Source organism: Leguminivora glycinivorella, chromosome 2, assembly GCF_023078275.1.
Source record: "Leguminivora glycinivorella isolate SPB_JAAS2020 chromosome 2, LegGlyc_1.1, whole genome shotgun sequence".
Taxonomy (NCBI): domain Eukaryota; kingdom Metazoa; phylum Arthropoda; class Insecta; order Lepidoptera; family Tortricidae; genus Leguminivora; species Leguminivora glycinivorella.
The window spans coordinates 7,744,472-7,768,711 of NC_062972.1; the positions used below are offsets into that span (position 1 = coordinate 7,744,472).

Consider the following 24,240-nt stretch of genomic DNA (forward strand, 5'->3'; position numbering starts at 1 on the left):
ACGTAGTTCCGTATATAGTAAGTTAATAAATACTTACTTATGGTGTTGACACTTTTGACAGCATAAAATCAGGAGCTCTTTCTCAAGTACTTGCTTCTTTAGTTTATCATGCATGACTGCATAGATACGTCACCTATTGCCTCCTTAGCCTTGGAAGCAGTTGTTTTGTTTTATATTTTGGAACATTATTGTTAGTCAATAAAAGTTAAAATACATTTTGGAATATGTACAAGAATCTGTACACGAGGACTGACGAAACTATGTATAGGTAGGGCCAAGGACTTTCACTGCTGATCTACTTCTAGCTAACGTAATACGATTTAAACTTAGTGCGTTTTCACATTATCCGATCCGATATCGAATGTAGGAAGGATTTCAAAGGAAAAACTCAAAGATGGCGGCTTAATTATATGGGATATCGTTCCTACATCCGATATCGGATCGGATAATGTGAAAACGCATTTAGGCAGCTTTTACTTGTGGCAGAAACGGAACATTTTCCTTATAGGCGGTTTAGGTACGCTCTTTTCAGCTTCCGCTCTGCATCCATTATCTCAAGATAGCCTAAACGAAGTCTGTAACTCTAAATATGAACTAAACTTTCTAACCGTCGCAGCATCCGAAGCCACAGGAAGTAACGCAACGAGCACGGGCTCCCGCAGCGACTGACGGAAATTGGATGCCGAGATTTCGTTCAATCCATTCAATACTTATTAACTTCTGTCATTCTTTACCATAGATGAAGATTGTATAATATAATGAATAAAGTTTTCTCCGTTGTAATCAGTACTTCGATATCCTCATCCGTATTTTTTTGTGATTCAATCAATCAATAAGTTGCTAATCCCGGAGCTGGCAAGAAGTTCCGTATTTATTTAAATATGTACTTATAGCGCCAATAACTTGTACCTAACTACATTTAGCACGAATTTATCGTGGTATTTTTTAGAATAAGAAAAATAATGGTAGTTAACCATTGCATTCAGACAATGCACCCGAACTTTGGCTTTCGGAGAAGTGAAAGACATATTTATCTATCGTACCTACATAGGTTATTGTGCGAATTTTGTGATTCCATGTAGAACAGTCCAGTCTAACAATTTACCAAATGTATATGGATGGAAAACGTAATATACCTATGTATCTTTACAATTCTAATCTATGTTTGTATTTATACCAATCTCGTTACCTTTTTTGCTGACTGTAGGTACCTATAAGTACAGATTCTCTAAATAAATACGAAAAACTGAACCAGCTGTATCTATGACTATCATGTTTACTCGTATATCTCGTATCTGTGCATCCCCTATCCTGATACCGCCGGATCTTCATTGAATTACCCCACGCTGCTCGCAGCACGAGCTAAAATATAGTGACCGAGACAAGTGCTGGGCTACATGCTGATTTTTTGTCTAATATATAATATACTTATACGAGGTTAGATAAGCTAACTTGACAGCACATATTGTGAAAGTGTTATTCGTCAAACTACACAATACACGGAAATATGACTTCCACAGTCCATATTATCAAAATCACTGGAAACTTAGCTTGGTTTGATTCTATCTATAACTTCTTTTAACGAAGACGTAAAAACTGAAGTAAAATATTTACAGGTGAATGTCCGATGTTTACTGTAAGCCAGTATAGGTTCTAGTCTTCAGGCTGTTGGAATACCAGGGCTACAACAGTCGGTATCGGTAGTGTCGGTACCTAGACCTACCTCGAAATGCAATTGTTTGATATTCATATCCTAATGATTTATTAATTGAAAAGGGTTCTTTTATTCACAAGATATTCCCGAATATTAAAAGTGTCACATTCAAACATTTAATTGTGTTATAAAAAAATACAATAGAGCAATCATTACATATTCTTTTAATCTCCACAACGGTATGTTTGTGCAACCAAATCAAACAATTCAAATTTGAAAGCTGTAACATTTAGGCAACATGAAATGGCAACAAAAAGTCGTGACTGCACACTTTTGTATCGCGATGCAAATGATGAGAACCGACCTTCGAACGACAAACTTAATGTTACTACACATAGAGAGAGCTGCTTTCCAACTATGAACACCCGGGCACACACAGTGTATTTCAAGAGGAAGTATTTTATATGCACGCGCATTGTTGACTTTATTCGCACGGTGTACAGTTTTGGAGAACTCATATCGATCATCTAATGAACACCGTTAAATAACATCACATTATGTTAAAACACGATTCTTTATCGCGGGATCTGGCGCCGGTCCGGCTGAGATATATTGAATGTTTATACAATTTGTTTTCATGTTAAGCTCTCATACATTTTATCGATGGTACTTAAAATAGTAAAGTAATTATTAATGAGTTTTATGCGGTGTTGAATTCATGCTAGCGATAGTGGGTAATTTATAATTTTAAAAACTTCGTTTATTTCACGTTTTTAACGTAATCCGACGAAGAGTAACTAATGTTTTTGTGTCCCGGTTTTTCGATTATCTTTATAAATTTAAAATGTTAACACTTTCTTGCAGTCGCTGTTTATTGATTTAGTCATTAATTTTAACACAAAAACCAATGAAGATGTAATAATACGTGGGTATTTTTCATATATAAATTAGGTAGGTTTGTGTGACTATTAAATAATAATTTATATAAAATTTATATAATAGTTTCTTAAGTTATAATTATTAACCCTTAAATTCACAGTGATTTATGTATGCATCATATATTTTTGACTCTATTGACAACATGTCAAAATTCAAATTTGAACAAATCATTGTCAAGGTCATACATTAAAGGGTTAAGTTGAGTGCAGCCTCAACTTAAGTATCCAAAAGAAAAGATATGTTAAGTATGTTAGAACACCGGCTGTAAGTACCTACATATACAATACGTTACCTATGTGATTAGAAGTTATTAGATATTAAAATGATATATTATGATGTTTTCATTCGAGAACTGCTAGAAGTGGATGTAATAAATATTTCATTATAATAAATAAACTAGTCTGTGCTTATATCTTCTTATTTTTCGCCTTACCCCTTTCCACTCCTAATTTCAGGACAGGTGTTCCGTCGGAAAGCGTAGAGCGTCGGCTGAAATTAACCCCTCAAGCGCCTTGTTCCAGATCTGTCTCAGGCAATTTAATAGATTGAAAGTTATTAATTCAATAGCAAATTTTTGACAACGGCGTTCCAGGGGTTAATAATAGTTGTGCTGAAACTAACAACAGCCTCGTAGAGTTTTTTTAAATACATATGTACGGAAATAGGTGTATATCAGTATATTTTAAACCAGACTATATTGAAGAAAGGTTAACCTCTGTGAAAGAGAATATCATATTATGATGAGAAGAAGAGAGAGAATGAATCAGTGGTAGAACTCTAAATACATCGATTGGGTAGGTACTCGTATCAAATAGCTAAAAAAAACATATGCTTTTCAGGTTAACCCTTAAATGCATAGTGATGTATATATGCATCATGCATTTTTGACTCTATTGACAGCATGTCAAAATTATGAATGAATCATTGTCAAGGTCATGCATTTAAGGGTTAAGTTGATGTAAATATTACGGAATCCTACATCTTACGGCCCAGCCACGACATTGGTCTAAGCGCGACAGCGGTGAGCGGCGGCCATACATTGGAGCGAGACACAGCGATGGGACTTTTCATTCGCACATACGGCTGCCGCTCACCGCTGTCGCGCTTAGACCAATGTCGTGGCTGGGCCGTTAGTCCATTATTTAGTTACTGATACAAAAAAAATTGGCCACCATCGCTAACGTCTTCACAATTACCATTTTTCAGAATCTCAAGTCGATGATAGCAATGAGCGACGGCCTCCTCTATTACCCGACATTACCTGTCAGCTGATGACGATATAATTGCGGATTCGATACGTAATGAGCGAATCAACGGTTTTTTTCACAATTGCTATGATCTCGCCGCTTAGTGCTATCATTAAAATTATAACTTCATTTGAGCGAGCTCGGTGGCGCGACATGCTTAGTGCATCCTTTTTAAGATTATTAGACGCCTAAGATTATATTTAATGATAATAATTGAGGTGCTTTTGGGTGACTTTAGATGCAGAGTTATTATGAAAATGTATTCTTAGTAAGAAATATCAATAAATGTTTTAGTTTGCCTTTTGTGTTTTGTTTGTGATACTCAAGATCGGTAACAATTAGCCAAAAAATTTTAGCGGTTCGACACAGATTATTTCATTGTTAATCGATCAGATTCTTAAATTTGGTTCCGATTAAATAAGTTTTGAAGGAGGAGTCGAGAGCGGAACCTCGATTTTAAAGACTTTTTCGCAACATCTTTTAACTGAGTTGTTCTTAATGGACATTTTTTTTTTCGATAAATCTAGTTAATAACACTAGTATATTTAACTGAAATCCCAAATTGAAAGGGGGGACTCCTTTCCATTTTAGCATTTTCGCTCCCGTAGCGTCTTCAAAATAAGAGGATCAAAAAATATAAATATTTCTCTGTCTGTCTGGAAATAAGTCATTATTCCACGCAGACGATGTCACGGGCGGAAACTATAGTGCCTGAATGCAACATGCGTGATGCAATACTTACACTAGAGTATGACTGGTTATACAGGGTGTAAACCTAATACGGGCAAACCTCTTAACGGTGGTGGGGTATAGGACATAAAAAATGGATTTAGATATCTTTTACTTAAAATTTAAATATTTTTTATCCATACAAATTAATTCGGCCCGCAACGTAATGCAAACACACTCGCGTTAAACGCCCGTTGACAGTTGTCATTGATTGTCTTCGCAACCACGTTTACAGTCTATTGCTGCTGGGAATTTTTTCAAAAATTCATTATGGGATGAAAATTAACTCAAAAACACCTCTTAATTAATGATAACAATATTGAATTATATGCCTGGTTTCATTTATCGCCCTTATTACGTTTACGCGCTGTATTACGATATAGTTTTAAAACCATACCAGTAATAAAGTCATTCACGACTTGGAAATGCGTTGATAACACGCAGATTTTACTCAGTAATAATTATTTCTATGAACTTCATATGGAGAGGATGGGAGATCATCATGCAGCCAGGAGAGCTTATCTGACTTGACCAAAGGTGACTAAAGTAAAGGAAATTATTTATTTGCATTAAATGGGGCCTGGGGATCGTTGGGGAGGGTAGTTCGACGAGGTTCAAAATGATCTGTGCGACTTTCAAGCGGTTGAATGGGATGAGATCGCAAGGAAGCGAATGACGAACAGTTTATAGGTATAGTGTCAAAAATCAAGATTCACTTCGGGTCGCTGAACCAACGAAGTAACTTGTGACTGTAAGTAATTAACTATTCTTTAACGGTTGTGAAAATTGATTATTTAACAGTTTATGTTTCGCTTTACATTAAACAGTTTTTAACCCCCGACGCAAAAACGACGGAGTGTTATAAGTTTGACGTGTCTGTCTGTCTGTCTGTTTGTCAGTCTGTCTATGTGTGTGTCTGTCTGTGGCATAGTAGCTCCCGAACCCGAACGGATGAACCGATGTAGATTTAGTTTTTTTTGTTTGAAAGCTGAGTTAGTCGGGAGTGTTCTTAGCCATGTTTCATAAAAATCGGTAAACTATGCCGTCGGGGGTTTTTCAAAATTTTAGTTTTGTGGTTCGTTTATTTAGATTAAACGCGTACAATCTAAATTAGACTCTTAAACTGTAATAAATTGCTAAAAACTCTACTGCCTCGAACATGAATTCCTATAACTTTTGTCTATATAAGTATAACTGGATCAGCAACTTAAAATCTGAGGCAGGTGATAATGAATTGTTATAAGTAAGTACTTACATAATTATTAAGGTAGGTATTGATTGAATACTTAGGGCCACTCGCATCAACAAAAATGAAGGGTTAATCCACCATTTTATATGGAATTTGACTGATGACAGCCCACTAACCTTGAGTTAAGTGGTTGGTGCAAGTGGGCCTTACCTACTAACTTACCAGTTGTACATACTTACCATTATTATCAGTACCTACTGAAAATACTTACGCTGATTTTTTTTTCATTTCAACCCTTTCCACAGCACGTATTAGCAGGGGCTATTTAATGGCCTAGTATTTAGGTATACATACTTATTAGTTTCCTGTGGCTACCGGAATAAAATATCGTGTGCAAGTAAAACTTTTTTTGCAAAATTGATATAGGTATCTAATTCGATAAGTGCTGGGGGGCCCGTTTCTCGAAAGGTACCTACTTACAAGCCTTGTATTACAAGTGCGCGAACTGTCAAATCGTATGGGTTGTCATGGAAACACACTTGTAATACAAGGCTTGTACCTAAATTGATTAAGGTTTGAAAAGCTCGATTCATTTTGGTTGGATTACGAGTAAACAAGATATTAAAATTTGAGGCAAACAATATACTTAGCGAGTTACGAATATCTATAATATTTTATGTTTTCGTAACTTAGGTACGAGTAGTGTTAGATATGGGTTTACAACGCAAACGGTGACATTGCGATTATGTTTGTGGTAGAAATACCGAAACTATATTTTTCTTACCTTAAATCAAATTCTAAGAATAAATATATCAACAAAATAAAAAATAGCCTAGTATCCGTTTTCACAAACGTATTAAACCTATATACCTTTTGTTATCTTAAGTGATAAAGCTCTTCATATTAGTTATGTCTGAAGGCCTAGACGAAAACCTGTCTGCTCACCTAAATATACTTTGCTAATCTAGCATTTAGGAGCTCCCTTGGGCTTTCACAAAACGCCGCAACGTCATACATATGAAATAGGATTCCTTATTCTTTATAGATAAATCTATACATTTTATATCTATACCCACCTTTATAACTACACTTAGTACGTGCTTCTCGTTAAGTAGTGACGTAACAGCTCCCTAACATTGTTACATTTGAAGTTGAACGGTGAAAAATAATGATTGACAAGGATGGAGTGATGCAGGTGGCCGTATATGGGAAGGAGATGGTGATGGCTCGATCGACGTCATCTTCGACTGCAACGCCTGACGTGTATCCAGCGGCAACAAGTTTCACACCCGTATTTTAATCAAACTTTTTATACTTACGCTGGGTTTGAATTTGTAAGTACCTATTTGGTAACCTAAGGTTTGTAATGATGATTGTCCTGGCTAATCGATAATCTAGGTTAATTTGGTAAATCACAGAACCTCGGCAATACTCGACATAGTAGGTACCTACAATACCTACATACCATGAACTCATGAGAAGAAATAAGATTTCTTTTGGGTTGGACTGACGACTGGATTTTCTGAATGTGCCATATGATCACTGCCTTATATCGATGATATGGATCTACCTATTAGTTTTCTTATTTATTAATATATAGACTATGAGGAAATACATATACTCTATGCAACATACCTACCGCCTTTATTTTTTATCTCCTCTTTTCTTAGATTATCCTTCTATCTTAAAAGAAACTAACATAAACTTACCAATTAGGTAGAGATCTAGTAAGGGTTAGGTAGATATAATTTAAGTTGAATTAATTTAAGAAAATGTTATTACTTGCTTGCTTGTAAATTAAGGTATTTTAAGTAGGCTTCAAATGTATTATATCTACTTAAGTGTCATCAGACTCATCAGGTAAATACAAAGATATTTAGTTGCCTCCCTTTTTTAAGTGTTATCTCAGTATTTTTCTCAGAAACTTACTCGTAAATGATTTACATTAACATCCTAGCGCCATCTACATTTTCTCTTACGCACTATGTAGAGAAAATCATTTTCAATCGTCCTAGATCATTCCTAAACAACCTATATAACTACAAAAACAGCGGTTTTAATCAAGCTGAAAAGCTTAATTTCAATAAAGATTAAATAATTATTTTATTAACAGTATAAAGCACAATCGAAACTTGCTTGGTCCACCGTACAATATAACAAATGAGTTGGGCTGCGTCCGAGTGCCTGCCGCCGGGGAGGGGCGGCCGCGGGGCGGGGCGAGCGGGGGAACCGCCCTAATCAAAATGGCAGCTGTTCGCGCGCCAAATTTTGAATTTGGAATTTAGATTTTTGCGAGATGTTGTAGTTTGGTGTGATTGGGAAGACAAAAATACTCACCTACCATTCGTATACTTATAACAAACACGTGAGTGATTGTGATTTATAATTTTACATAAGGAATAAAATAAATTAAAATGTTTGATAGTCCCACCTATGTAACTATACCTTTTTAATGATATGTTAACAATTTTAGTATCCACTTACTATACTTTAGGAATTAAGTATAAGAAAGAAAAAAATACGAGTAAAGATTATAAGATAGTCATTCTGCTATACTAATTTGTCAACTACCTACTTGATTTAAAAGGCCATAAATGGCCATATTGATGACTCCATCACTACCTCAACAAACATTAAACATAAATCATTATTATTGCGATTTAAGGATCCATACAAAGTCAACTTAACCCCACTCCAGTTCAAATACAACCATAGTCTTTTTACATAGGGTTCATAATCGATTGAGAGTAAACAACACTTTAACTCTCATAAACTATTTTCAGCGGCAAATGAAGACGAAGCTTCTTGTCCCTTTCTATCTTCACGCCTTGTCGTAAGTGTGAGTGAGACAAAAGAGATTTACGAGGTGTTTATATCGATACAGGAGCGTTGATTTAACCATTGCTTTGGTTTATTGCAGTCGATAAAATTGAATGTTATGAGGCAAGGTCGTGTAAGAAAAATTGTTAGTTATTTATGTCTTTATTGAGACACGTTTTAATGTCCCGTTTAGAGTTTTTTGTTACGATTTTGTGGCTCTTTTGTAGGTTTCTAAGATTCAGATTTAATCTTATAAGGCAAGATATTTTGTTAGTAGATACTGTTTGGTGTGCAATTGAAATTTTCTGAACATAGAAATTGGGGTTTTAAGCACCTACAAAATTAGTTAAAAACATTGTTAAAAAGTACCTAGTTTGTTTTTAAAAAGAGCAGCAAATGCTATCGTCTAATTTCATTCTTACACCATTAGGTATTTATATTTAAGTGTAAAATTTATTAATACCAAAAATCTTCAATGGTACCTACCTATTACTATGTATGATCTAGATAGGCAACTTATTGCCAAATATTAAAGCAAATCAGATTAGAATACTATTTATAATTTTAAACATATATAACAAATATTCGTATAGGATGACCTTCCACACTGTTACAATAATAGTACCTATACAGAGCGTAAACGCCTGGCCATGAACCCAATTTGTGACAAGTGCAATGGCACTGAGGCCAATAAATTACACTTATCATCTCTGACCAGCTGTCGTGACCCCTGGATTGTACTCAACTGGACTGATCGGTATGGAAATAAGAGGCGAGAAGGACCTTGCAGAAATGGTCGTGAAAACAATTGAATGATAGCTTACCAAGATATAAATTTTGAGGAAATCAAAATAGGAATTTTGAAAATATACAAAGTTTCGAAATTGTTTTTATGGCAAGAGTTTTAGGAACAATTAAATCATATCATATTTGTTCCTGAGTACCCACAACACAAGCCTTCTTGAGCTTACCGTGGGCCTCAGTCAATCTGTGTAAGAATGTCCTATAATATTTATTTATTTATTTATTATTTATTTATTTATACATCGGCTCCATCCATCACCTTAGCTGGTTAGGGATGATGTGTTATCTTTAACCAGCTAAAGTGACCAATTGATGCTGCTACCCAAATGAACTGAATGGTACCAACGGATAATATAAGAGTCGATAATGTAAGAGTCGATAATCGAGAAAGACCTTCGAGAAATGGTCCAAAAAATAACTGAATGACTACATACTGCGATTGTAAAATGGAAACAAGAAGAAATATTTGCTGGATCACTTTTGTTATTCTCTTGAAAGACCTATTTAAGATCGTATGTGACAGGTAGGTACAACAGACAAGATAGAGCAAATTCCACTGCCTAGCAATTCACATTAAAAGGGAAGAGGCAAAGCGTTGCGTGCCAATTTTAATGATGTACTTATTGACAACGTTTGTCGTAAATGCAACCGCTTACGTCAAGAGGACGTTCGGTTGTGGAACGGAAAGTCTCATGACATGCTTCAGAGAATAAGTACTTATATAAAAAATCACAAAAATATAGATTGTTGCCTGACTTATACATGACTAGGTTAAATAAATATAGGTAAATACATAAAAAGGGGTCCATAAATACAATAAGAATGCTTTTACCATAGATCGAATACCTACTTCCATATCAGATAAAACTAGATACAAATCTCGCGACAACAGAAGACCTTGGCTTAACAATGAAAATCAAAAATCAACAAATGACTTCCGCAGCATTTTGACCGAAACATCCGTGGAAACATATACCGCCATTTAAAACGCAGCAAACCCATAATTGCCTCAATTTGAAACTTGTCAAAATCGCATTAGTTCTTACGTTGAAATAATGGCGCGGCTGAAGGCGATTGGATGGGGGATTATTAAAAACGCATTAACGTTGGCCACACCTAGCCTTATAAATAACCCTGTCGTGTTGAAACAGAAAAAAGTAATTTTGAGATTTGTGGTGGGAGGGGCGAATCGGCCGTGACTGACACGGAAGGAACCCGGGGCTCTATCACGCGAATCATTATTTTGTCGTTAGGGAAATGTATTATAATGTCGGTATCTTGGCCCGCGATCAGCGTGTGGAGAAAGACTTATACTTATCTAGATTAGACGTAATGCGATAGGACTTGGGTTTTGTTTTGGACTTGATGTTTACCTACAGAAGTATTTATAGTCCTATGTTGAAGTACCTACATATTAGCGGATACAAGCGAAACAAATAACGAACCCTTAGGTAATACCCACTGCGTTGTAAAAAGCATATGTACTATGAAGAGATGTATCTGTATGGAGAAATTCACTAAGAAGTAAATCTCAACATATTATAACACATTTTCAATGAAGTTTTACATTATGTTTACTATACTTGCTTATTTACATACATATTTTCTTATTTTAGATAGGGCAATCAGATACTTATTAAATAATCATTGAGAAGTTACAGTTATAAAGAGCTGGTCCACAATGTAACAAGGTCAATGAAAATTCTGTAATACAATCATTATGCTTTATTAATTTCATGTATTTATATATTTATGACAATATCGTCTCACCTAACCTTATTAAGTTACTAATTATAGTTATATTTCATAAATTTTGAATCAATAAGACATAAACTGGTAGGTAAATAATATCGTTTTAACCAGGGATTTTCTCTAAGTGAAGATTCAATTTCCAAAATTTTAAGGACAGTTCTGAGTATACCTACGTCAAAACTTAATAGTAAATTTTCTCAATAAACCTAATTTTACATCAAATAAATGTTTCAAGACAAATTCGACATTGAGACCTCCATCTGGCTAGGGATTTCTGTTCTTGATTTAGGATTGCACTTTCGATTTCTTACAGATGTAGATTTTGTATAAATATCATCAAAACATACATTCTAGCTTCAAGTTTTCTGGACAAAACAACGCTTACTACTACAAACAACTGTACAACACAAACACAAGATTATTTTTTTGAGCAAACGTCGAAATTAAACAACAAAATTCGCCCTTAGCCAGACAGTTCTAGCACTAACTTTACCCGATTCAAGAGAAGACAGAAGTCAACGAAAGATAACTAATTTAAGTGAATCAATAAATAAATATCGGATATATCGACAATATACAATTATTACAATTTACATTTACTTAACGAACACAGCACAAAATTAAAATATGTATAAATGAAACCGGCTCACTGGGTTCTTAGTAAAAACGTTCACTAGTTACAACCTACGTGAAAAATCAATTTACAAATAGTTTACATTATTACGAAACACGTATAACCAGAATCCTGACAACAGCTCACCCCTCGTATATCACTCTCCTTTTAAAATATTCGTAAAACTATCGTTACGAGTAAATATATTCAATGTTCGATATTTTTCTTTACGTATATCGGTTTCTTAAAGCAATGATTTTATAAAAATACCTTTTACTAGAGTGAGGTGTTCTCGACGCTTGTATATGGGTCGCTACTCCTAGCCCTAGCCGCTAGCTCTACGGACGTGACACCCACCAGTTTATTCTCTAACTTTGGTATACTGTGTAATGTACGACGATCCGTACCAACCCATTCCACAATAAGATTCAAAATAAGAAATATATCCACTTTCTCTGTACCTACGAAATTGAAGGTAACTTTTGTTTCATTAATAATAAATTATTAAGTAGCGATTTGCACCTGATGTTTTCTACAATGAAATGTCTTTTAGAATTCTCCATCGAATGGCACAACATTCATTTCGTCCGAGTAATAGATTTATATCAAAGGATATTGAGAATCTCGATAAGAATTTTCTAAATTATTAACGTCATTCTCGTAACATTTTACATTAATTATAATATTTCCTATTACGTTTATTATCAGTTAATTACGTATATGGTGTTATCGAAAATCGTATACATTGCACGTGTAACTGGCCTTCCCAAACTACAAAGAATGTATAAAGAAAGTAAACCGAACTGAGATTCACAAAACCAGCGCTCGGCTTGTTGCTAACAAAATGAACTAGTCGTTGTGTCTCAAATTAATCTCAATAAAATTATTCACACTAAAACAATTGTACAATATTTAAATCTTAAAAATTATTACGTACGTATTTACAGAATAGCAATTCGACAGCAATTAGAAATAAACGTCAAATATATTAAATAATAACAATATCGTTACTAATTGCCTTCTTATCAATGGTTAATTATAAGAGGTCCTTATGGTTTTGTGATTCAATATCATGCGAAAACTTTGAGAATTTAGATTGTTTGCAATTTGCTTGATGTCAGAAATAAATAAAGACCTTCTCTACCTAACTAGTCGTGAAGGTACGAAGCAATCTATAAGAGCTTCTGACAGATTTGCTATTCGGAAACTTATATTAAGAGTGTCTCAGTTAGAATAATAAATAACGAAGACTATCAAGCACTTTGCAAAAAATAGTTCAATAAATAACCAATCTGTGGATGATAAGATAATACCAAAATGATAATTATCCATGTATAATAATCACATAATATCGATGCAGTTTACTAATCATATACACTGCTTTTTTGGTAATTATTGGTATTGAGATTGTTCTATAAATAAATTTATACTTAACAACTGCAAAAATCTCTTCATCACACTATCATTACTCTTTATGCGATGTCACTAAGTTACATGCTAGTTATAATGTAATATTATCATGAAAAGTCCAACATACAATTTATACAAATTAAACTGTTCTAGTAACAGCGGCCGTTGGATCGGTCGTTTCAGATTCGTCACTCGTTGATGCAAACTCAAGATTCGACGTTACAACTAAATGGACACCGAAAACCAACTGTTCAATGGCCTTAGTGGAATCTGAAACAGAGATCTGGTTGGGCCGCGCGCGGCGAGCCTACTGCGGCGAGGTGGGCGGACTCATGTTGTCCGGCTCGTCTCCAGAGCCGGGCTCGCCTTTGGTCTTGTTCTCCTTCTTCCATTTCATTCGCCGGTTCTGGAACCAGATCTTGATCTGGCGCTCCGTGAGGCAGAGCGCGTGCGCGATCTCGATCCGTCTCCTCCGCGTCAGGTACCGGTTGAAGTGGAACTCCTTCTCCAGCTCTAGCGTCTGGTACCGCGTGTACGTTTGCCGTCCCCGCTTCCTTTCTGAAATCAGATAACGTACCATGTTAATACAAAATGAAATTTACATTCAAATCGAAAACAGTTGGTTTCATTTATAAAATTCGCGCGGCAGCCCTGGGAGCGCCAGACGTTAAAAACTGCATAGGCATTTCTGATAAATGGTGGTTATTTGTAAAAGGCGAACACTCCCGGCGGAGTTAATTGAAAATTGTTTTGAGCTTATCAATTTGTTAATTGTTTTTGCTTGTCGAATATTTCTCTCCGCCGCTGAGAACTAGTTTAAGTTGCTAATCGTGTTTTGACATTGACTGCACAAAAGTTTATACAATTAGGTCGTACGGCAGGTCTAATTAGTAGAGTTGAATCAAAAGGCGATATTTCTCAATCATTGAAGTTTATCAGTATTCCTTGCAATTAGTCTTTGCCTATATTGATTACGCTAGTGGTTAGCATTGAATGCGATACTGGTAGGGTGTGGATTAAATTTGAGGTGCGTATTAAAAAGCGTCACAAAATCAGCTCCCTCGTGTTTGTGGAGCCGCGGCGATCCGCTACCGGAGCCAATTAAAATAATTTAAGACGCCGCGGGCCTTTTTTCGTTTTGTAATCATTACTCTTCGAGGAAGATGCAAAGCCTATTATACACGGTTTAGATTCTCTGAACTGTAATTTGTATTAAAAGAACATCAGCGAGATGAATGAGACAATATTCACAAACGAATCAATCCAAATAGCAAGGACTTACAATTTAGCTGATCAAATCATTTAGTTTGAATGGAGGCATCATTTTTGATTCACGGCTTTAGGATAACAGTTACAGCAACTTAATTTCTGAGACAGTATACTTATTTATATCACAATTTATTATATGTAGAAAACAAGAGCAACAACTTAGAGCGACTTGGTATTTAAAAGCATTAACATACCCAAACTTTTACCAAATTCTTAGCCCAATTTTAGCATTTAACATGAAGCATAAATCTTCAAGCTATTAAAACTCGGATAGTGGTGAAGTTTGAAACTCGGGCGCAAAACGAAAGTTAACTGTTTGTGTGGTTTCATATCACGCGAAACTCGATGTAAACACAGACATGAAAATTTCGCGGAATCAGATATGGGGTTTAGAGACAGCCCTTCTTAGAAAATGTACAGTTAAACCTAAGTATTCTACTAATAACATGTGTCAGTATTAATTTCAATAGGTACTAAACTAGTACCATAAGTTATAGGACACAAGAACGTTTTCAGAACATCTTCTAGTACAGATGTTGACAATAAAAGTACACAAAAAGTAAAAAACCGTGATGAGATGATATACGTATCGTTTTGTAAATGTTAAGACTTGCAGTGACAAATGACGCCGCATATATCAATATAAGTAAGGGCAGATTGTGACCTTTCTCTGGAATCGCATTAGTCTTGATTTGGAATCGAAGTGGATTGAGGCAATCTCTTTTTTGCATGTTTTGCCTTCATCAATAAGAATAATATCTTGAGGAGTGACTAATTTGGACAGCGTCAAAGACTTCTAAAATGGATATTTAAAAGTGCTTTTTAGTTAGGTGACTACTTATTAGTATTTTATACAATCGTGATATAATACAAAGCTTTTCAGTCGAGTACCATGTTTAGGCCACGAAGCTTGCATAATATATTATTTTTTGAATCATAGAGTATGATGCCTTTGATTACAGTCATTCTCGACTATTTTTTTATAGTAACTTGATTACATTACCTTGCGTTTCAAAAGTCTTTAACGTACCTAGTAACCTACTTTTCATGGAGCTTACGCACTTTATTTTGATAAGTATCAGGGCAAGTGGGCATTCTGAGCAGTTCCGGATTTCCCAATTTTGGTTTGATTTTCCTAATTAATTTTGTATCGCAAAACAGAACTAGGACCACACCCTAGTTGCAAGTTCCAATAATAGTCATTTTCTAAATTCAGTGACACACGAAATCTACGGATTCATTTTGAGAAGTAGGTTCCGATTTCCTCTGACGCTAATCCCTTATATGTAGAAACACGTAATACTAGTCACAGTAGATATATCACATTTCCAGTTACAACAATGTTGACCTTTTGCCTTTCTCATTCTTACATATTAAGTAAATTTAACCAAAAAGTCCCGTTTCCCTCGGATCGGGCTGCAGCGGGTTCAAAATTATCGGCCACTTGTTGCCGCCAAATTGATAAGTCTTCGCGTACCGTGCGTTCGAGGATGCAGCATTGTAGTTTTAAGGGTTTATATGTTGTTTTTACTGTTTTTTATGTAAGTATGTTCACAGAGCTGAGATTGGACAACATTGTGAGTCGATTTGCATTATTGGGAATGGGTTTCCAGCATGTTTTCATCTTACCCAAGTGTGCCGTTAAGGTTAGATATGTACTTTATTTTCCTGAGCCTATTGGAGTATCCCACTGCTGAGTCAAAAAGAGAAAGTAATACCTTGAAAGATTCAGAGAGCAATGAAAGCAACTTTTTCAAAGCATAAAAAATTACTTATTCAAAAAGTATAAGTAGTCTGAATAGTGTTTGTTATTGAATGAATATCACCAAATACAAATGCATAAAAATAAGTCAAAAACATCTCATCGTTATTAGTGAACAGGTCCTGTATAGACAAGATTGAATATACCTATAGGGTCAAATTTCGTTTGGCCTTTTCTTGTGCTATTTTGGCTCGAGCTTAGACAGGGACACTAACGGCGTGTCTTGCGTGGGCGACGGTCGCGCGATCGTCGCGCGACCGTCGCCGTCGGGTCTCAAAGCTTCCATATCGATAAGATTTGATTTCGTATGCGTCACATCGCCGTCGCGCGACCATCGCGCGACCGTCGCCCACGCAAGACACGGCATTAGTCCCCACGCAACACCCGAGCGGGGAACACTGCATACATATTTTTATGTATAAACATTACCGAAACCGCCAAGTAATGCGCTCAGCTCCCAGCTTTATTATGCTACTACGGGTAGCCGTGGATGCATAAAACATGATCCCGCGTCAGATTTAAACCGTGTGTAATAAGAACATTAAGGGCGAGGGCACATTGGAGCTGCTCTAACCGCGATTTCGTGGTGGATGACTGTGGAGATGGTGAGATAATGAATGACAAAAACTTTTAACGTCCTTTTTCGAGACTAAAAAAATTCGGACATACAGAGTTACTAGCAGGACGTACATAACCAAATATTTTACTACCTATGTACTTGTGTATTCCTTTTTAGGGTTCCGTACCTCAAAAGGAAAAAACGGAACCCTTATAGGATCACTTTGTTGTCCGTCTGTCCGTCCGTCCGTCCGTCTGTCAAGGCCCTTTTTCTCAGGAACGCGTGGAGGTATGAAGCTGAAATTTATATCAATTACTCAGGTCTACTGTCCCTTGAAGCTGTGAAAAAATCAAACTTCTAAGCAAACGCAATCAAAAGATACAGCCGTTTATGCCGCAAATTTTCGACACTTGCAAGGGAATCAAAACCTACAGGGTGCTTCCCGTGAACTCAGAATCTTGAAATTTGGTACGAAGCAACGTCTTATAGCATAGATAAAGGAAAAATTACGAAAACCATAAATTTTTAGTTACATCACATAATATATATTTTTTTTAATAATTTTAAACTTACTACCCATTTCCTCATAAACGCGTAGAGCTATTAAATTGAAATTCATACCAAATACTCAGGTCTATAATACCTTTAAGCTGTAACAAAATCAAACTTCTATGTCAACGCAATCAAAAGAAACAGCAATTTAAGCTGCATATTTTGAAACTCGCAAGTACTCGCAAGGGAATCAAAACCTAAAGGGTACTTCCAGTTGACCTAGAATCTTGAAATTTGGCATGAAGCAACGTTTTATAGCACACATAAAGGAAAAATTCCGAAAACCTTAAATTTTTAGTTACATTACAAAATATATATTTTTTAATAAATATAAACTTATTACTTTTTTCCTCATGAACGCGTAGAGCTATCAAGTTGAAATTCATATCAAATACTTAGATCTAATTTGCAGGTTTGTACGGAACCCTCGGTGCGCGAGTCCGACTCGCACTTGGCCGGTTTTTTTAGTTTAAAGTGTAAGCAAGTTTACAAAATCTTAAAATTCGTTTATTTTAGAAATATCACTAAACTGACGAAGCTCGAAGGGGACAAAATATAAATAGGTAGTACCTAATAAATAGGTACCATATATTTTATTCTTAACAAAATACATTTTCATACAATACATATATGTAATATAGTATGCACCGTAAATCCATTATATATTTTAATCAAAATCTCTTACACCATTATTTAATCAAGCATCCACACGGGCGTTTTTATGAACGCGCCTTTACCCGCGCGGTTGAACCGTTCTGACTGGCATTTGAAACACTATTCCCTCTTAGCACAAAATAGTAACAAAATTAATCAGTTTCAATAACTTTGGACTCTTTAGTAGTATATTTAGGTCCAGTTTAAATTGACACGGTGCCAGATATCAATCATGTCAGTTATGAACATTCTTACTAACGTATTAATTTCAAACACAGCTGTACTCTGTATTTATAAGGAAGTAGTGCGATTCGCATCATGAAATCGTTTTGTTATTTCGGACTAGTCCGAGATTAGATTATTAATGTGAACCATCTTTGCTGATATACTTGTACCATTCATACCAATTGCGTAGAAAATGTTAACTTGCATTATGAATTGAATTAGGTAAAGGTATCACTTCATACGCGCTCTTCTAACTCCGATGATGGCTCATCATCATCATCTGGATCATGGCTGGCGAATGCCGAGACAACGCGAGGAGGATGATGATTTGATGATTCACTTCATACGACATTGACAATGTTATGTTTGTTCTCAATCTACCATCTATATAGTAAATACTTAAGTACCTATATAATTATGGATCTAAGCAATAGCAAAAAAGTAGCGAAAAGATTTGTGCTCTTTTTTGCAAATACTGCTAAGACTAATCGGGTATCTAATATAGTTAGTACAAATTAGTGAAAGTCGTGTCTTATTTTCATTCCCGTACATATGAACTAGTACGCCATTATTTACATTTTTATACACTAACACTACAAACAGACTGTGCTTAATGTGCAACATTCCGTAACTACAAGCAAGTATCACTATCTCGGACTAGGTACAAATTCAACCAACCTAGTCTCATTAAATCGTCTGCTCCGTAAGCTTGAGCGAATATTTGAACATTACACATCTCAGTGCACATCATGCCTGTGACATGAAGCCACACTTTGCTATGCATCAACCAAGCGTTCAACGGCGTCTGAGCCGCTCGTCTGCGCCGCAATCGCAGCTTTACCAGCCGGGCGCAGCGCTGCATGTGTCGGGCCCCATAAATCATCCGACAGGGGACCGGGGGCCGGGGGGAAATCGGGGGCCTTTCACGACGACCGTGGACGTTCGAGAACTTTCCTGTACGGGGAAACAATGCGCGAAGTTTTTTGGGCCCGTTGTGGAAATCGAGGAAAGCTATGGGAATAATGGGGATTTATTTATGGATGATTTTCTGTTCACAATGCGAAGTTGAGTTTTAAGATAATCTAATCTGTTGTTAACTATTTAAAGCATTTTCCATGAGAGAAAAATGTTACCGGTAACGTCCTAATGAAATTTTAAATTTACAGGTCTAAACAACATCGTCTAATGACTTGTGACCTTAAGATTATGATAGAAGACTAAGGTGACGATTCTCGTGCTAGTGATTTTAACATCTATTAGTACCTATGCTATTTGGTACTAGTATTTATAGGATCCTATCATATCCATGTAAACGTTGTAAACCTGCTACATCATTAAGAAACATACGTTAAAGCAGCTTAGCTTCTTTTTTGACATAAGCTTCATGGGAAGCTCGGCAACAATCATCAAATCCAACAGAACATACTAATATTCTCAGCCACCAGAGGTCGAGTACATTTATCTGGATAGCGCAGAAATATTGAGCAGTCTGGGTGCTACTATCTGGGGCCACATTTGTACTGATTACGGCGTGCATTCAGCCAGGGGTCGGCAAGGGCTCGATAACACGCGGCTATCCGTCAGGCGGTGACAGATTAAATCATTGAATGAAATGCGATTTAGCGTAAAAGGGTACTATTGAGTATGGTTTGAAGTTCAATGTGGTTATATTTATATGAGACCGCGCGTTGCGCTTTTACCACTTATCATCATATTTTGTCACTTGACAGTGACAAAATATGATGATAGTGGTGTGATAGTGGCATGACTGCCATGGTGTCTATGCATGATACGACTTTGTATTCTATAGCGAATATTTACAAGCGTCTATAATGTCCCAAGTATGAATAGACAATTCAATTTTAATTACCTACCTACCATATTTTGTCTCATTTCAACATAAAACAATTCATTTAGACATACAAAAACCGGGTTGTTTTGTGCCGTGACCTTCCCATTGCTTTTTTAGCTATTTTGAAATTATGAATTCATAACCGCAGAACATATTCAAGCACAAATTCCGCCGTGTAAAAAGAGCGCGTAGCGAGCGAGCCTAAATACCAAATTCATCAAGGGATGACAAGTGAAAAGAGCTTTTAATTTAATTCGTTGCAGCGCCCGAGGAACACTAAAAAATACAGCAACAGCTTGAAGCGGTATCGACAATCAATAATTCATGTCGTACAATTTCATACACATCCACGCGAGGGTATCATCACATCGTGAGCCACAGACTATTATAAATACCCACCTAACACACTACAGCGGTAAGTCCTTGTTCGTTTGACTGCGGTCGAGAAGTACAATCTTTTGCTATTCTGTGGCCACTCAGTGTATTGCAACATCGTACATGATATCAAACGGGTATTCAGATTAATGCAATTTCTCTTAAACGCTTGCACGTCATAAATAAAATTGCTGGTTTCCGACGTTGTTCGCCGAAGGTCCGTGTGAGGTTAATACGGTTAATTGATAATGCATTATTATATGGGAAAAGGCTTTCTCTTCGCTTCAGCTCCCGGGTAATGGTTAGGATAAATACACACGTGCAAAAACACATAAATGTCTGTTTAAAATATGTTCGCTATTGACAAGACTTGATCGGTTAGACCAGGGGCGGCACACTCCGCGATTCTATCGCCGCGCTACAAGTACATGCTGGCGGCCGCGAGTTCGCGGCCTAATCAGGGGTGGCGCGCGTTCTCACGGAACGCACGTTCGTACTTTCTGTTGTTACTTTACGTCGCGAGTTTTTTTTAAGGTTCATATGCGATGTAAGCATGTGGAATGACTAATAATGCTTAGTTGAATAGACATCATGAATAAAATAGGACAATTTTACTCATATCTACTATTGATTATGTTCCACGGAATGGTTCAATAAGGCTTGTGCATGTTGGTAGTAACAAAAATATATAAATACTGTATTTATACCTATAGAGTACCCAAAACTTGACTATAATAGTGTAACATTTTATCTGATATTAATTCGTTTTAATCCATAGGCAACCCTATCGTACGACGCTGCGCACGTGCGGCTCGTTTCTTTGTTAGAATTTTGTAGGCATTTAAAAAGGCGGCATTTCGTGAATATCAAAGCAGTGAGCCTTCTGTACTTGTACTATTATATATTCTGTGGTTAGACCTTAGGTTTTCTAGGTTGGGTGCTAGCGTAAAATTGTGATAACGATTTTAAAGTCCCATATTACCTTGAAGTGGAATAGTTTAAATTGCTAATTCATTTGCATATCCGTCAATATTTCTTAATTATACTCGTAGTATGTGAACAAATCAGCATAAAAATAAATAAGATGTCATATTTGATATGCTCGTTACGATCGTCAGTTATTTATTCGAAGGATCCCTAAAATACACGCTCGATACAGCCTGATTGCTTTACTTTTAAGGTCATAGCAATTTAATCCCGTCGTTGGACCAGAGCGAATTAATTTCTCCTTTTCAACCGAAATACACCATTGTAAATGATGTCCTGTATCAAAATAACATTATAAATGAATGGTAATAAAGCATTAGACTTCAAAACAATCGGAGTAAGCAAGCAGTACGTGCCAAAGTACACACGCTGGCAACCCTATGAAAACAATTTGTGAACTTCGTGATAACATCTATGCCCAAATACGATGGACAAAACACGCAATACTATAATTATAATTACCCTTACATGAGTAATGAAGAAAAAAACGCCTAAATTTGGTCGTGTAACTTATATTCTGTAGAACTAAGGTAGATTTTGGAGTAAACAGGCAACAACATCTACTGTCGCGTTACGTGATAAATTAATGTAGTGTAGACCGACTGGTAACTTGAATTACTTGTGTATATAAAAATGGTATCTTTTTAAAATATGATATGACATTTTAATACTTATGTAATTACTGCAATTCATCTTCTAAATGACATTGATAATTGGGTAAGCTAAAATAAAGTGGAGTTTTTTGTAACTTGATTTAGAAAAGATATAGTATGACTTGCATTCGAATTGTAGACATATTTCTTTGATTAATCTTTAATTTTGTTACATTTGAGCTCTTAGCCCCAACTCATATTTAGCAGATGGTCTAGTTAAAACAGTAACTAAAAATATTATTTTTTGTTCAAAACATAAGAAATTAAGTTAATCGTTCTTACATCGCAGTAGGTGGGATTATTAATTTATTTTGTCGGAAATGAAAAAAATGCAAATATGGCCGCGACTGCCACAATAGTGGGCTGGCCCCTGATTCTATGCACTGTTAACGACTAATGACTTTAAAATATCAATTTTATATACGTGTAAATAGAACATAGGTTAACATTCTTACTAGTTTATACAATTCTAATACGTAGGTGAACATTAGTGTTATTTCGAAAATATGGATTCCTGGAACGGAGATTCGAATAATGGTCTAACGTATGTCTTATAGATTCTAATAAACAGTTACACTGACATTAAAAAAAATAAGACAATTGTTTCCTGCTTTATGAATTTATTTTTGTACATTGGGCTACTTTTCTTCTGGTTAACGTGAATATCATTTAGAAATGTATTTTGATACGTTGCTAATGTAACATTAGCATTTAGGTAATATTTTTCCATTCCCCTTTCATATTCCACCGCGCTGAAAAATAATTTATACGATGTCACACAACACAAAGACATCATTCTCGGCTGTCGGCACTGATTCGCGGCGCGTTACGAAATGGAATGTTATTCAGCAAATTCCGTCGGTATACGCCAAAAATTACGCGGTCCCGGTTTGGGATTGAACCAAATTCCACCCGCAAAAAAGGTGTCAAATGAAATATTCAAATATATTTTAATATAATTCATGCGGCGGGCGTTTCATTTCTCCCTCGTAATGGAATGCTAAATTTTCGGGCGAACAAAAAATATATATTAATGCGCGTACCTAATAGCTTATACAAACTCGTTTGTTGGGCATTGTCGGTAACAATGGGTGCCATAACTCGACGTCGTTGGCACGGCCGGTGACGTCTTTGTTAGGCCGAGCTTTGTGTGAGCTCCGCCCGCGCTGTCGGCGCCTCGCCTCGGCTAAACAACGATCACAACAGCCTGCCGCGGGAGCTGCGCGAATTGTTCAATTCACACTATGATAGAATGGGATAACCGGTCTAGTTAGAATCAGGGGGCCTACTGTGAACACCAACGTTCGCAAGTTGCTAGAGCTGGCATTTAAGGAATGTGCCTATTTTTCTCTTTTATCCCAATTAAGACGTAGTTAGCGAGCGTATGGAGCAATCCGTCGTAAAGTGAATTGGCTCCTGTGCTATAAAGAGTTAAAGCGTCGTGTTTCTACCCAACAGTAACCAATTATAAAGTAGGGACACGATAACATCGCCACATTAAAATGATCCAATTGCGATAGAGCAGGCCGCCTAAATTTCAAATTCCCATTACCTAAATGAAATCCATAATTCATAAGGCATCAACTAATCAACGAAAAAACTAAACCGAATCATCCAGGCTCTTACAGAAATGAACCTCCCCGTGCGGAGGTGGGCGGCTAGCCTAATTACCAGTTTTGTTCGACCATTACTATAATTTGCAGGAAAAGCACGAATGAATATTTTATTTGAGAAGGCGATGGAAAGTGAGTAATTGCGTCGGATCACGAAGTGAAAAGTTATGAAAGGTGCCGGCGAGAGCGATTTTTCAACGCCAGCCATGAAAGTGAAAATCTTAATGAAAAAGAAAATATTCAATCAAAATTGCTCGAGACGAAGCTATCCATACAGGCGCCTTCAGCTCATTCTTTATTAAAAAGCTATGTAAATTGATATTTAATATATAATCAAAGCGATTTTATTACAAATCTCTAAGAAGAAATTATGAGATTTGATTCATTTTAGACATCGACATAGCAAATTCATTGCTTGGAGACAGTAGGACCTTTTGTACCAAAAAGCGAATTATTTTCCTTATCACTGTGATAAGATAAGCTATCTCTACAACGCTGAAACCATATCTTATTAAAACTAGATCGCGGCAAGATAAACAAGCCAGAGAGGTGCCTAAAAATTCATCTCAGCGTAATGCTCAG

At 36.2% G+C, this 24,240-nt stretch overlaps 1 protein-coding gene across 6 annotated transcripts in view; it reads right to left on the minus strand.

The window, feature by feature from the left end:
* Positions 1-11,092: 11,092 nt before the first annotated feature.
* The window catches only part of LOC125236104 (homeotic protein antennapedia), a 253,715-nt gene continuing 240,567 nt past the window's right edge, over positions 11,093-24,240 (minus strand). For all 6 annotated transcript variants that reach the window (XM_048142831.1, XM_048142827.1, XM_048142817.1 and 3 more), the window contains one exon: positions 11,093-13,715. In XM_048142831.1, the coding sequence (XP_047998788.1) occupies positions 13,465-13,715 (251 nt within the window). In that variant the 3' untranslated portion in view covers positions 11,093-13,464. The remainder of the gene's footprint in view (positions 13,716-24,240) is intronic.